The 13,639-nt window shown below is 38.7% G+C and overlaps 1 protein-coding gene across 2 annotated transcripts in view; it reads right to left on the bottom strand.

The window, feature by feature from the left end:
- Positions 1-8,224: 8,224 nt before the first annotated feature.
- Positions 8,225-13,639, bottom strand: part of HHIP (hedgehog interacting protein) — a 79,349-nt gene continuing 73,934 nt past the window's right edge. Inside the window, exons 12-13 of one of the 2 annotated variants that reach the window (XM_016206918.2) lie at positions 11,744-11,895; positions 8,225-9,067 (exon numbers count right to left, since the gene is read on the bottom strand). In XM_016206918.2, coding sequence (XP_016062404.1) covers positions 8,874-9,067; positions 11,744-11,895 — 346 coding nt within the window. In that variant the 3' untranslated portion in view covers positions 8,225-8,873. The remainder of the gene's footprint in view (positions 9,068-11,743; positions 11,896-13,639) is intronic. The other variant, XM_016206919.2, reaches the window with a different exon arrangement.

Genomic DNA, 13,639 nt, shown 5'->3' with positions numbered 1-13,639 from the left:
CCTGGCCCAGGGTTCTTGCAAGTACACCTGGCATGCATGGCTTTGGTAGCTGTAATTCATGAAACAGGGTATCTATGATCGTCTAAATTGCTTTACATGAAGCACATGGATTTTGCATCAAGTAGTTTTAATTATAAGGCTATAAATATGTGAAAGGGATCTGATGACATCTTATTAACTTGCAAGAGTGAGCTCAAGCAGTTTCTGGTGTGGGCACAGTCCCAAGAATGAGTTTTATAGTCAGGAGCTATCCGGGCTTCTCCCTCCCTCTTTCTGCCTCCTCCTTTCCCTTGTTTAAATTCTGTTTGTTTGTTTTAACCATGGAGAATATTGTATAGAAATCAAACATAAATCAAGTTATGAAAATGCTGAAGAAATATTTCATCCAAGTTGTTTTTCTTCCTTTTATCCTGTCATTTATTTGAATGATGGTGGGATTTAATCTCCAGAGAAAACTCTTTGGTACTCCAAATAGAAAAAAAAACCCAATGTATTTTGTCTAATCAGATACTAAGTGTGGCTGCTATTTTAACTTGTACTTCCATTGGAAATAGTACATTATTCTAAAGTATTCTTTTTAAAAAGTGCATGTAAAGAAGGAAGTTCATAGAACGCTCTCTCACATTAGCTGTTAGACTCCTGGACAAACTGGAAGCTGATAGCTTTGATAGTACTAAAGTGAGCTATGAAAGTTCTTAGGGATGACTGTGGGAACAATGGCCTCTCCGACGGGTAGCCGCCTCAATAATAAGGGTTATATATCCGAGTCAGAGGTAGGATCCCTCTGGCTACACCCTACTGGGATCAGGTTGGGATTCAAGGCAATGGTTTTTTATCCTGTTCTACTGAAGACGATCTCATGATGTCCCTTTGTAATTCTACGATGCTAGCTCTCTTTTCATCTGCGTCTCAATCATGTATGTAGCTCAAACAATCTAAAGAAGGAAAACAGAAACCACTCCAAGTGTCTGCAACAGAAGGAATTTAATGCAGGGAATTGATGACACCGGTGATGGCAGAGCTGAGAAGTCAATCTAGGGACAGTGAAGAAGCCCAGATCAGCAACGGCAGCAAGAGACCACTTCTGTCTCTAGGCTGTAATGTGCATCTGGTCATGATCCTCTTTATGGCAATTACGCAGGAGCTGCTCCGAGTCAGCCAAGGATTCTAAAAGCAGGAGCTATGCGCTCTGGAGATGTATAATCTGGTTGGAGAAAGCAGATATGCACAAGAAACCAAGAGCTTGATTAAGGGCTAAACCTCTGGGACAGATCCTAAGACCTGGGAGGGGAGAGCTTCATGGAGAGAGATCTCTGGTGCTTCCTGGGCCACTGTGGAGTGAGTTGAAGGACACTTTTCACGGTGTCACGTTGCCTAACTTAAAACTTTGAGTCACCTGAGCTAAGGAACGCTGTCTGTCAATAAGCTTGTTAACACATTTTATTCTCTTAGAAACATTCATCTCGCATAGAGAAACAGCTTTTCCTCTCGATGAGTCAGAGTTGTGTTTATTCAGGGAGAAAGGAGACCTAGAAGAAAGCATTTTGCTCTTCTAAAGGACATTGGCAGATTTAATATTCGTGTTCAAAAAAGAATATCTGACCTTGATAGGGTTAACTGGAAGCTAAATGGCAAGGTCAACAAAGCTTTGGGGCATCTGCAATCCCTGTTCTTCACGCCCCCTCCCCTTTCTTCATCCCCCTCCCTCCTCACGCCCCTCCCCTTTCTTCATGCCCCTCCCTTCTTCATGCCCCTTCCTGTTCTCCATGCCCCTCCCCTTTCTCCATGCCCTCCCCATTCTTCATGCCCCTCCCTTCTTCACTCTCCTCCCCTTTCTTCATACCCCTCCCCTTTCTACTTGCTTCTTCCCTTCAGGCTGGGCACTCAGAACTCTCATCTGCTCTTCTTACATTCCTCACTTATTAATTCCCACTTACTTGAAAGGATCAGATGGAAGTAATTTACAATGTAGAGTAAATTGAAATCAATATAACATATATGGCTGTCTAATATACTCATACAGTGAAACTGACCCTTAACGTTGGCATATATTTTGGGAGAGTAAACTTTTAAAACTAGGATATGAAAAGTAACAAAAGGCAAGATTATTCTGAAGAAGTAGTTTGGGTATAGGATATCTAAAAACTGGTGTTCATATAATCGTATGAATATTTAGGAGAACATTTAAATACTAAAATAAAAAAGAATTTTAAAATAGCACATGTATATCAGGTCATAAGATAAAGTTTAATACATTTGATCATGTTAAAGGGCACAAAACACAGTCAGTCTAACCAAATTTCAGGCATGCATTTACATAAATATATTAAATTAAGAAAAGAAATTGTACACTTAAACATCCTTTTCACCTAAAAAAATCATTAAATCCACAGATCAACAATAAAAACCAATTCTCTGCATTTACCACTTCAAGATACAATTGTTCTATTTTAAAGATAACACAAATACACTTGTTAGAATTTATATGCATTATACATATATTATATATTACATAGATAGTGTGTATACATATGTAGTGTTTGTACAGATAGATAAATATATATACATGGGTGTGTGCACACGTACAGATACACACAGGTGTACTTTAGGCCATCTGTACTATTATTGCTGGATTCTAATGTTGAGCTGAATTGGAGCTGGTTGGGTGTGATTAGTGTCCTTTACTTCAAACATGTTCATCACACCCACTGAGCTCACAATCCCCCACTATTAATGTCCTTGCCTTTCCTAAATCACAAAACCACGCTAGGCACTTCGATAAATATTTGTCGAATTAATGAATGGATGGATGGCTGAATAAAGACTGATCAGAGGAATGCATATTATAATAACTTGGCTAAATAAATCAGATTAATTCCAATTTAGAGGGATTATCTGAGCCAATGACTTGGGGTGTTACTTTTCAGAAGAACATTTATAGAAATCCCAACTAGTACATATATTAGCTCTGCTCCCTCAAATGTGTACCTGCTTTTACACTTGTTCACACAGTCTTCTGCCTCTTATTAACAGGGATTCAAGCAAGGATTGGTTCTGGTATCTTCTGTGTGGGAGATTACTGACAAATTGAAGGAAAATGAACCACCAGGAAAACCAAAATGTATTAGAAGAATGACAAAGGCAACCATTCTTTAAAACTGCACAAAATCAATCACAGATAAAGCCCGGAAAAACAAGGGAATTTCTTTTCAGATTTCTCTTATTCTTGTCAAGGACAATATTTGGTAGTTTTTTTCATTTTAATTAGATGGGTTTCTTTTAAATAAATAGTCCTCTTTCACATATCCTAGGGAATCAAGCTCCAAAAATTCCAATATACCTTAGTGTCATCTATCCTGTTACTACATAGTTCTTGGCAAAATGCATGTCCAAAATGTCCTATAATGAGATATGGGAAATATCTAATAAGGCTGTCAACTTCATTTTTCAATAATAGTATTATGAATAGAATGTATTCATGTATTAAATAGTATTAGGCTCTACTATACATGAAGTCTTATTTTATTCTAGGAAAGTCATGTCTCAGATTTTAAGACTATGAGGTAAAGAAAGATCCAACATGTATTTTGGGCACAGACTATACCAAACCTGATTATACACTGTTCATGTGAACGGAAGCTATTGGCTAGCTATTTCTTAGCTCAAAAGGAAACGTATAAGAACTAGTTTCTAACTGTGAAGACAAAGTTTATTTTATATTTAGCTGTTACGAATTCCCCATCACTGCTAATGCTGTGTTCTATCTTATGTGCTAAAATGCCTTTTGAACTTCAGAGATTATAGTCAATTGAGATAACTCACAAACTTTTAAGTTAATTTGCTTATATATGTGTATATGTATTTTGATTTTAAGTAATACATCATCTACATATGCAAAAACACCCTGACTGGAATACGGTGTCAGACTTTGGGATGCATGTGAGATGTAACTTTAGAAATCATATTGATGCTTTTGGAGTTTTTTTGGAAAGCCACTATGTATGTAGTCTATCTAAAAAAAGCAGTAACAGATCTTAAGCCTACTTTTGTGTTGAAACAAAGGATCCATTACTTATTTTTTATATTCCAACCAATTTATATATGAGCTATATAAAAGAAAGCCAAGTAAATGACAGATCTATCTTGGGTTTGTATTTAACGAAGGATTTAAGAGAAGTGCTAATCTGATAAATGAACAAATCTCTTCCTGGCAGCTGGGGAAACTACTACTGTGACTGGAAGGAAAACGGCACCCTGCCGCTCCCTCACGGTCTCATGAATACATTTTACTCTGCTGAACACTTACTTTAAGGCAACTTCCGAAACTTATGAGGAGATATTTAAGAGAAAGAAGTGTTGAAGTTGGCCAGGAGTAGTGTCTGACAGGTTCTATGATCATGTTTTTAATATTTTTAATATCAAAATGCTTCTATTCTTAGGTTTCCCTCCTTCTCTGACATCCTATGAAGTATTGGAGGTAGGACCAATTCGTGTTGGTGTGATGAAGAGAAGGTAAGAAAACAAACACGTATTTCTTTTGGCTATTCTAGAGAGGAACTCTGCAGGCATTGGCAGCGTTCACAATAACAGGCCCACTAACTTCCTGAGGGTAGTGTAGAAATAGGTACATTTTCTGGACTTGGAACTTTTGTCTGAGTTCTCTGCAAATTCAGGTCTCGACTGAGGTGGGGGGCGGGAGGAAGGAGGCTCTGAAGTCTCCACTGAGGAACTGTTCCTTATTTGTCCTCATAGCTTTGGAGTAACCTTCTTCAGAGTAGACTGCATAGTTGTTGGAGGTTGTTGCTTGAACAGGAAATAGCTACTAACTTTCCCTACTGCTAGCTGAAGCTCTCTCCTGGGGATAGTTTTATCTTTCCTGCCTCTTTGATGGAACACCAGCGGAGCTGGAGCATCCGGGCCGGTAGTCGTGTCTGCCTTTGGTCACTTCTTTCAGTGGTTGTGATAGAGCAGTCTCGTATGTTCATGTTGATCTACTGTTCTCCAGGATACAGAGTCTGAGCCAATGCAACACCAGGAGGTGGTAGTTTTTAGGAAAATAAATAACAGATCATAACCAGCAACATCAACAGTAACCTAGCTCAAGACATCTTCATTATGGGTGCATTGAGGGCATGCCTGTTTTGTTAAAAAAACAAGGGAGAGAGAGAGAAAGGTGAGGTTAAAAGGAAGAAGGCTATATCGGGGAGGGGTAGGAGGAGGGGGGGAGAGAGAGAGAGAAATAGATATCATAGGTAATACTCTGTAGAGATGCTCAGAAACTTTATTGATCAGCCAACTACAGCTGCCTGTGGTATACCTTATTTTTCCTCTCAAAAATTTGATTCCATTTTTATGTTTTAAAGCTAAGGAAGTTAGCCTAATAAAAGTTTAAATGAATGTGTACTCTGAAGGACCCTAGATGTAGCATCTAACCTCATGACTTACACCTAGCCGGCTTCGTTGTATACTTTATGACTCAGAGATAAAAAAAAACATCAAAAAGAAATATATTCAAATTGTTAGTACATTATTATGTAATTATTTTCATAAAACACAGAAGTACCTGTTCTGAAATATGTAAATGAAAAAAGTTTTCTATTTAGGTTGTGTATATATATTGTATGTGTAGGTTTCTTTGCTCTTTATGAGACAGTCCATTAATCTGAGAGAACATCTGAGTATTCTTTGTGATCAACTAAAATATATATTTTACAATACCCACAGTGAAACAAAATTCCAAGGAGAAAAGGTATGGATGCAAGTGCTTTTTATCATTACTCAAGTTTCCGAAATCGCCCCTTCTTTTCACTTTAATGATGTGCCAATTCAGTTTTCTTCTCATTACCTTACACAACTGGCTAGAAAACAAGGTTCTATTAACTGGGACAGGAGCGCCGTAGAAGCCATGGGAGAAAGTTTCCCCCCAGCTCTTCATAACCTACCATAGCAGCACTTCATATTAAGCTGACACCCAAATATCAAGCTCTAGAATGGACAAAGGCATAACAATATACACTTTTCTATTTCACTGTTTCATCCGGACCTCACACACCTGCATTCACGCCGAGGGCGTTTCCCTTCCAGTCTGACTGTGTGCTTTATGACCGAATTGGAGATGCTGCCATTTGTGGGGTGAAACAATAACTTTCCCTTAGCTCCCACTCTTCAACCAATTCCTATCTGTCTCTCGTTATGAATCACTAAAGACAATTCTCCAGTCACATACTTTAAAAATCGACTTGAAAGAAAGCTTCAAAAGATGTTTGAAATGACCACTGAGTTTAAAATAGGTAGCCATCCATTAACCACTGCTTCTCCTACGAACAGAAAGGAATGACTCTATAATGCGTTGCCTTTCTTTGCTTGGGTGTAACATCCATGGATCTTGCTACCTTCATTTTAGAAGATTGTGGTCTTCCATGCTGATGACTCACAATAGAAAAGGCAAAGACACCTGGGGTGCATATGTTTTTCTAAGTCACCTGAAACTCTTTCACTTGGGACAGGACTGTATTAAAAAAATCTGGGCCTGGCCAATTTAATGTAGATATTTTTAAATAGGAGAACTCACGGCAATATAACACATTGTCTTTGGGAAATCTTACTTTGGAAGAGATGGAAAGATTAAGGACGTAAGAAGAAACACTGGATTGTTCAGATTTTGCCGACTATCTAGCAGTATCCTTATTGTTTTCAGTGAAACTATGACCGGGAGAATGTGTAATAAAACTGCACAATTTGACAGATTTAGACAGCTGGCTCCCTCACAAGAAGCTCACATTTTGTTCATGTCACCACGCTGAATAAGGAACGATGAGGTTAGGTAAGGTCCATTTACAAAAATGGTTGTCAGGACATTTTTTTTTTTTTTTTTTTAATTGTAAAACTTTCTGCGATGGAATTCAGTAAAAGGGCTATGAAGAGAAAGCCATGGAGACAAAAGACTGCTATTAACCTACAGATGCAGGCTGCTGCAGGGTTCATTGCAAGATTTGTCATACTGTTGGTCCAATGAAGTCTTAGTGTGACTAGAGGGGACCACCCCTTTTCTGGGGTAAGAGGGCAATTTGGTCTCCATGCTCATTTAATCCTGAGACTTCTTTGAATAGACTGTCAACGGAATCTAAATTGTGCAGAATTATGCATGCACTTTTTAACGCGGGCTATTGTTCGCTAAGCACTGAACCGGGATTTCTCAACCCATTTCCATTTGGCATGAGGTCACTGGAAACTTAAGTAATCATATACGGAAGACAAGAGCAGTGCGCTTAACCAATCTCTCCACATCGTGGTTTCTGTATAAATGCTCGCTGTGCTTTCACTGCACCTCTTCCTGCTTTAAAACAATAGAGGAACACTAGTTACAAGATTTTATGCTTTTTAATTGAGGTTCGGATTGCTAAGAGCAAGGAGCAGGTGTGGGAAGTCAGCCTGCGCTGCATAATCTACGCTGCGCTCCCATTTAGATGCCGCAGGGACAGCTGTTTGCCGAAGGGCCGCCCGCAGTGGGCGCGCGTGTCACGGGAAGGTGTTTGTTCGGCAGCGCAAAGAGGCTTTCTAATTTTGTTACAATCCGAACGTGGAGAGCTGGCCTTGAATACCATGAAGAAACACATCTATCAGACTTTTTGTAGTTGGAAGTGAGAACATAGCATTTCTTTCCAAACCTGAACAGAACATTTACAGAAATGTATTCATACATTAACCAGAGAGGAATGTCATTGAGCTCTGAAGGACCATATACAGGAAAAGTCATATTTGGCGAGAATAATTATTTTAAAAATCTGTACAAGTGACAGCTTACATAGCCGGGATTTGTTAAAAACGAATGAGCTCTTCTCCAGAGAGGTTCGATTGAGTGTGCGACCTGTGCCGTTTTAATCGCAAACACCGCCAGTTCTGCTACGGTGAAGAGCTCTTTACAAATGTCTAATGCTGGGCTTTTCTTGCGTTTCCATCCGTCGTTAAGGATTACATGTTGGCACAAGGACACATTGCTACATTAGCTCCACGGCACAGTTAAGACTGTTTGCTTTCTCACTCCCCTTCTTTCCAATTAAGTTGGTGAAAAATGTAACTTTAGTATTTTACAGGACAGGGTAAAGGTGTTTCATCTAGGTGATGTCTATATTATAAAAATAAAATAAAAAATATAAATATGTAACACAAACCCAGTGCCTATTGTTAAATAAAATATACAATAAAAGCAGACCTTTTAGGAAGATTGGTTTTAGAATATGCTGTTATGATTTAATTATAAAACACTTGAAAACAATCTTGATATTAAGCTAGAGTAACCAGACTTCTCGGCCAGTAGAAAGGTAAGTGCGCAACATTCTTGTAATTGGATACAATGATAAAAATGAAGATTACAATTTTAAATCAAGTTGCCCGTTTGCAAATTCATCAGGGAGTTCTGAAACATTCTCACATTATAGTCCTTTAATATAAAAAATATTGCCTTTTTTATTAGATCCATCAGATTGCACAGTAATGTTTCAAAACTCCATTAAAGTTGACTTTAGTTATTACAGACAGAAAATTCCTGGGAAGTCAAATAATCTCTTCTGGTGATATAAAAATTCCGTTATCAATTTACAATGGAATTTCTGTGTAAATTACTCCACACAAGGAAATATATAGTTTTAAAACCCATCTGTTATGCGGGGTTGTGAGTGTGTGTGTGTATGTGCGTATGTGGACAAACGTGCCAACATACACACACAGAATCTGCACATTTCTGGAAACTATTTTTAAATTAATAAAAGAAAATGAAATCACAGGAGTGTGTAGCAGGATAACAGTCTTTCTTTTTAATGACAGGATAAAAAATAAATGCCCATTGGAAAGGAATAGTCAAACAGTCCCAGAAACTATACAATGTAACTTGTTAGGTCCAGCAAATAAGATGTCATGTCAATGATCTGATCAAGAATACCTGCCCTGGTCACTCTGCGGATGTTTCTGTCCACTTGTTCACACTGAGGACCAAGATATCCTTTTTTACAGAGGCACTTGTTGGGTCTAACACAGACACCTCCGTGACGACATGCTGGCTCACATTTTGCTGGGAGGGAAAGAAAAAGAACAATAAAATCACACTCACATTGTGTACGTCAGAAACAGCACAAGTACTTGATGAGTAAGGGAAGGGAAAGGAAGGGAAGGGAAGGAAGTAGAAACCAGCACACAAAATGATCCAAAAAATAAAGACAAGAAGGGAAGAACACGGTTACACCCACAGTTATTTGGGGGCCAGGCCTTAGCAGAGAATGGGAGACATTTCCAGAGAAGCAGAGATCATGGGGAACAATTTCAATCCCTTGCAAAACGGTCTTTAAAACCAGAATTTCAGTTCTTTTCAAATCTCAGCTCCACTAGGGCATTTCCAATGGGGGCGGAAGGGCCTTTCAAGTAATGCTATGCTCCTGCTCTTCCAGGGTTAGGACCTCAGTGTGGGAAGGCCTGGCCCAGGAGAGAGGCCCAATAGCTTGAGCATCTCCAGTCAACATAATGGGATGACCAGGTCTGGCTCTTGGTTAGATGGGGTATCTGCCTCCGAGGCTCCCTGGGACCCCTCCTCCTTGCTCTCAGGGGCACTCAGCGTATGCTTCCTCTCAGAGCACATTGCGGCCCTTCCTGGGTCAGCGCGGCTGGCCAGTGAAGGATGTTCTCAGCAATCCTTCTCAGGGCTACTCCACAGCACAGCATTGGTTAGAACGTAAAGATTTACCGCTAAAATGAGATGGAGAGAGAAAATTGGGTATATAACATAATTGTCTTTTACTGATAGGGTAAATCTGGGGAGTGCAGCCCTGTAGGCAGAATCGAATTCCTTGAATACATTTCCTTATACTTTCAGGGGACAAGGTCATTTTAACCTTTGCAAATGCATTAATCAAAATCCAGTGGTCTGTAGTTGATACATGGAAAAGGAAAGAACAAAGAGGTAATAGATTGTTTCTCTTTTAAATTTAAGGGAGATGAGTAAATGATGTGAGTATAGGAATAAATTTCTTCCTTGGGTTGCAAATATCATGAATGGTTTCATTTCAGAAATGGTTCTGGTTTATCTTACATATTCAAATTATTTAAATTGACCTAGTGGAAAGATTACTTTATTTAACTAAAACTTCATATTAACTTAAAGACTATCTACTTTTATTTATATCATATATTATTATTAGTATCTATTATAGTATATATATAATGCCACCCATATCCAAAATAATGTTTCCCTTCAGTTTAAACATACTGTTGCTAGAAGGCACTCAATAAATATTTGTTATCTAGTAGTTTGAGAAGTTAAGTAAATGCAAAGCAAGGAATAAAACAGAATGGACACTATATGGGAGAAGCAGAGAGAATACATATTGTCTGGCATCAGAGGGAGCGGAGGGAAGATGTATTATCAGGAATTAGAATATTAGTGCATTTGAACACTGAATCTCATTTTTTTGTAAACTAGGGCAAAAGGAGACAATAAAATGTAAGCATTTGTTTTAAATAATGAAATTACTTAAATTTGTTTGGGTTTTCGTTACCATAGCTCTTTCCTAGATATGTAGCCATAGTATTAATCAATCATGTAATGTTATTAGTGTAGAGACAATTTAAGTTGAAAATGTAGACTGTATATGTAATTTTAAATGTTGGCTACTTTTTGTCATGCAGTAAACAAAGTAGACAAGTTATGGTTGTAATTGCTCTGAAACAAATACAAGTTTAGGATAAAGAAAAAAGATAACATTTATGAACTAAGAATGGGACTTTTAATTTCATTGGCAAGAGATACAACATTTAAAAGAGCAGAGGTCACAATTTTTTTGTATGTAATATGTATATGCTGGTTGTTGAAAATGCATTTTTATCCTTATGGCAACCTTTTTTTCCAGTTTTATTGAGAAATAATTGACATACATCATGCTTTGATGCTTTGATTTACATAGATTGTGAAATGATTACCCCAATAGGTTTAGTTAGCATCCATCATCTGATATAGATACAATGAAAAGAAAGGAAAAAGCTCCTGAAAATGCATTTTCAACATATACATCTTAAGTTCTAAGTATCTAAAGTTATGTAATTTTCTTACTTCACACCAAGTAGAATCTGAACATCACTGCATGTAACTGAGGAAAGCCCTGGTTAAAGGATGGAGGAACCCTGGAATAAACCTCCTTTGCTCTTTCTGAGCATCTATACACCTAGTTGATGGTTCACAAAGGAGTGGCAAAAAGGATTTAAAAATCCCATATATGCCTCGAGGTCATTGCATTTCCCCCTTTTATTTAGTAATAGCTGCTGAAGAACCCTGCTTTTAGTGCACTGTAGCCAGAAAGCAAGCAGTTAAGTTAGAGAGGCATTTATGGGGTGTCTGGAAAATGCTGACACTTGCAGAGGGGCTTTGCAAGCACGAAGCCATTGGCTGGTGGGAAATCTCAAACCCAGGACCGGGAGCCTATAGAGATGATCTGTTTTTAATTTTTACTTTTGGAAAGGATGCAATTATTTTAAAGCCTTTTATGTTTCTGACTAACTTATATATGTGAGTTGTTTACATTAAGAAAATGGGAAACATTTCATTTACTAGTTCAAGAGCAGACCGAGCATTAATATTATTGTAAAACGACTGAATGTGGAACACTCCATAATTCTAAAAGAAATAACTTGGTGTTAAGTTCCTGAGTTCCTAAGGCCTGTCCCACGCCCAGCCTTTCCCAGCGTCGATGGAAATACTAACCGATTCTGCAGAAGTCCCCCTCCCAGCCCGGGCTGCAGCAGCACGTTCCCGTGGGGGTACAGTAGCCGTTCCGACAGAGCCGGGAGCACTCGGAGGCGAGCATCTGGGCCGGCTGCACGGCCGCCCTGCACTCCTCGGGCACGGGGGGTCTGCTTCGAAAGACAACGGTTGGTTGAAAATCAATACTGGGATGAAATCTAGTGGCTCTGTAGCTTACAAAGCATATCTCTTGCTTTCTAAGTAGGCATTTCTTTTAAGTGACTCAGAAAAACTGACAATTATCTTTCGTGTTTTTTTTTGATAACTTTCTAAGACTAGTAAATACACGCCGGTGAGGAAACAAACTAGCCAGTTTTGAACCAAAGAAAACATAACATTGTAAGAAACTTTGTTATGATCAAAATCCATTGATTAAAAATATATATTATATCGATATTTTACATTTTCAGGCTAAGAATTTCTAGCAATTACAATTAAAAAAACACACACGTATAGTTATTTTATAAGTATTTTTTTTCCAGGTCTACAAAAATGTTTTAGGCATAGTGCCTGAGATAGGTTTCACTTATTGGCATATTTGGCAATACCAAATATTGAAGGTATTCAGCAGAATGAATGAGTATAGTTTAAAAAGGTTGGGAATCCATGTTTGTTTCAATTTTACATTTCTTTTGAGGTACTTTTTCTAGATTGATTGTTTTGAAAGAATATCACACTATGTGTGTGTGCTCTACTGACTCAAAACCTCAACTCTTTATGCAAAAAATGATACAGACATAGATAAATGTGTATATATACATTTTCTGCCTGCTGTAACGAAAAAGAATGCTATTGGTAGCAAAGAGAAACACCTTATCTGCCAAGGAAAAAGTCATAGATTTTCTTTTAATTGCTCTATAACTGCCCTCATTTAGAGAGGGATCAAGATGCCTTCCGAAGGTTTTTATGGTTCTTGCTGTTTCTGAAAGAAGAGCCTGTGTTTCAAGCTGGGCCAGGCTGGAGCCATGGTCACAATGAACTACTCACCACCTCTTACTCTTTGGGGAAAGTGGGCAGTGTTACACGCCTACCAGTCCGTTACCTGTGCCCCGGTGTGGGGAAAGCTCTTTTCAGTGAAGGAATGTAAACAAACGCGTCACCACCAGTCACACTGCCATCATTAGGATGGCCGGAGCAGTTGGGCTCCTTAAGTACCATATCCAAGAAGGCGATAATTATAGGTCACAACCACCACAAGAGGTAAACGATGTAGCTTTCTGAGAGAAGCAAATAATTAGGTCCTTTTGACTCCGCTTTCCTGAGATAGGTTGTCTTGTTATGCCCCTGTGGGCACTGTGAGCAGCGATGAAAATTCTGGGTTTGGCTGTTAATACAATGACTCAAAACCATATTAAAAATGTGTAAAGACTTCTTTAGCTCTTCTCTCCAGTAGAAGTCTCAGTCTAAGTGGAAAGTGCTGTGCTTTACAACTAACGTGACAATTCAGAAAACCCCCTTAAATCTACTCAACCTCTTATTTAAATCTAGAAATGGTCAATTTCCAGAAAGGTCCCTAAGGCAATCGGTGGACTGAGCATATTTTTACTCAGAAAACATTAACGGATATTTTCCATGTGTTTCCCAAGTGTGTCTTTCTGGGAGTAAGGGACGGTGGGATAAGGGAGAAAATGTTAAATGGTGATGCCAAGGAATGTAAGGGCACGAACTCTGCCTTCTTCTCATTGTTGAATAGCCCAAGTCTGCTCTTTCCTCCTCATATAAAATTCCCACTCTGTGAGATGACGGTGGCTTACGTCTTTGACCATCAGAAGAGCCACTTTTAGCCTGGCCGGTGTGGCTCAGCAGTTGAGCATCGACCTAGGATCCAGGAGATTGTGGTTCGATTCCCGGTCAGGG

This window comes from Miniopterus natalensis, chromosome 4, assembly GCF_054644295.1.
Source record: "Miniopterus natalensis isolate mMinNat1 chromosome 4, mMinNat1.hap1, whole genome shotgun sequence".
Classification (NCBI taxonomy): Eukaryota; Metazoa; Chordata; class Mammalia; order Chiroptera; family Miniopteridae; genus Miniopterus; species Miniopterus natalensis.
This window is presented reverse-complemented; position numbering and strand designations above follow the sequence as displayed.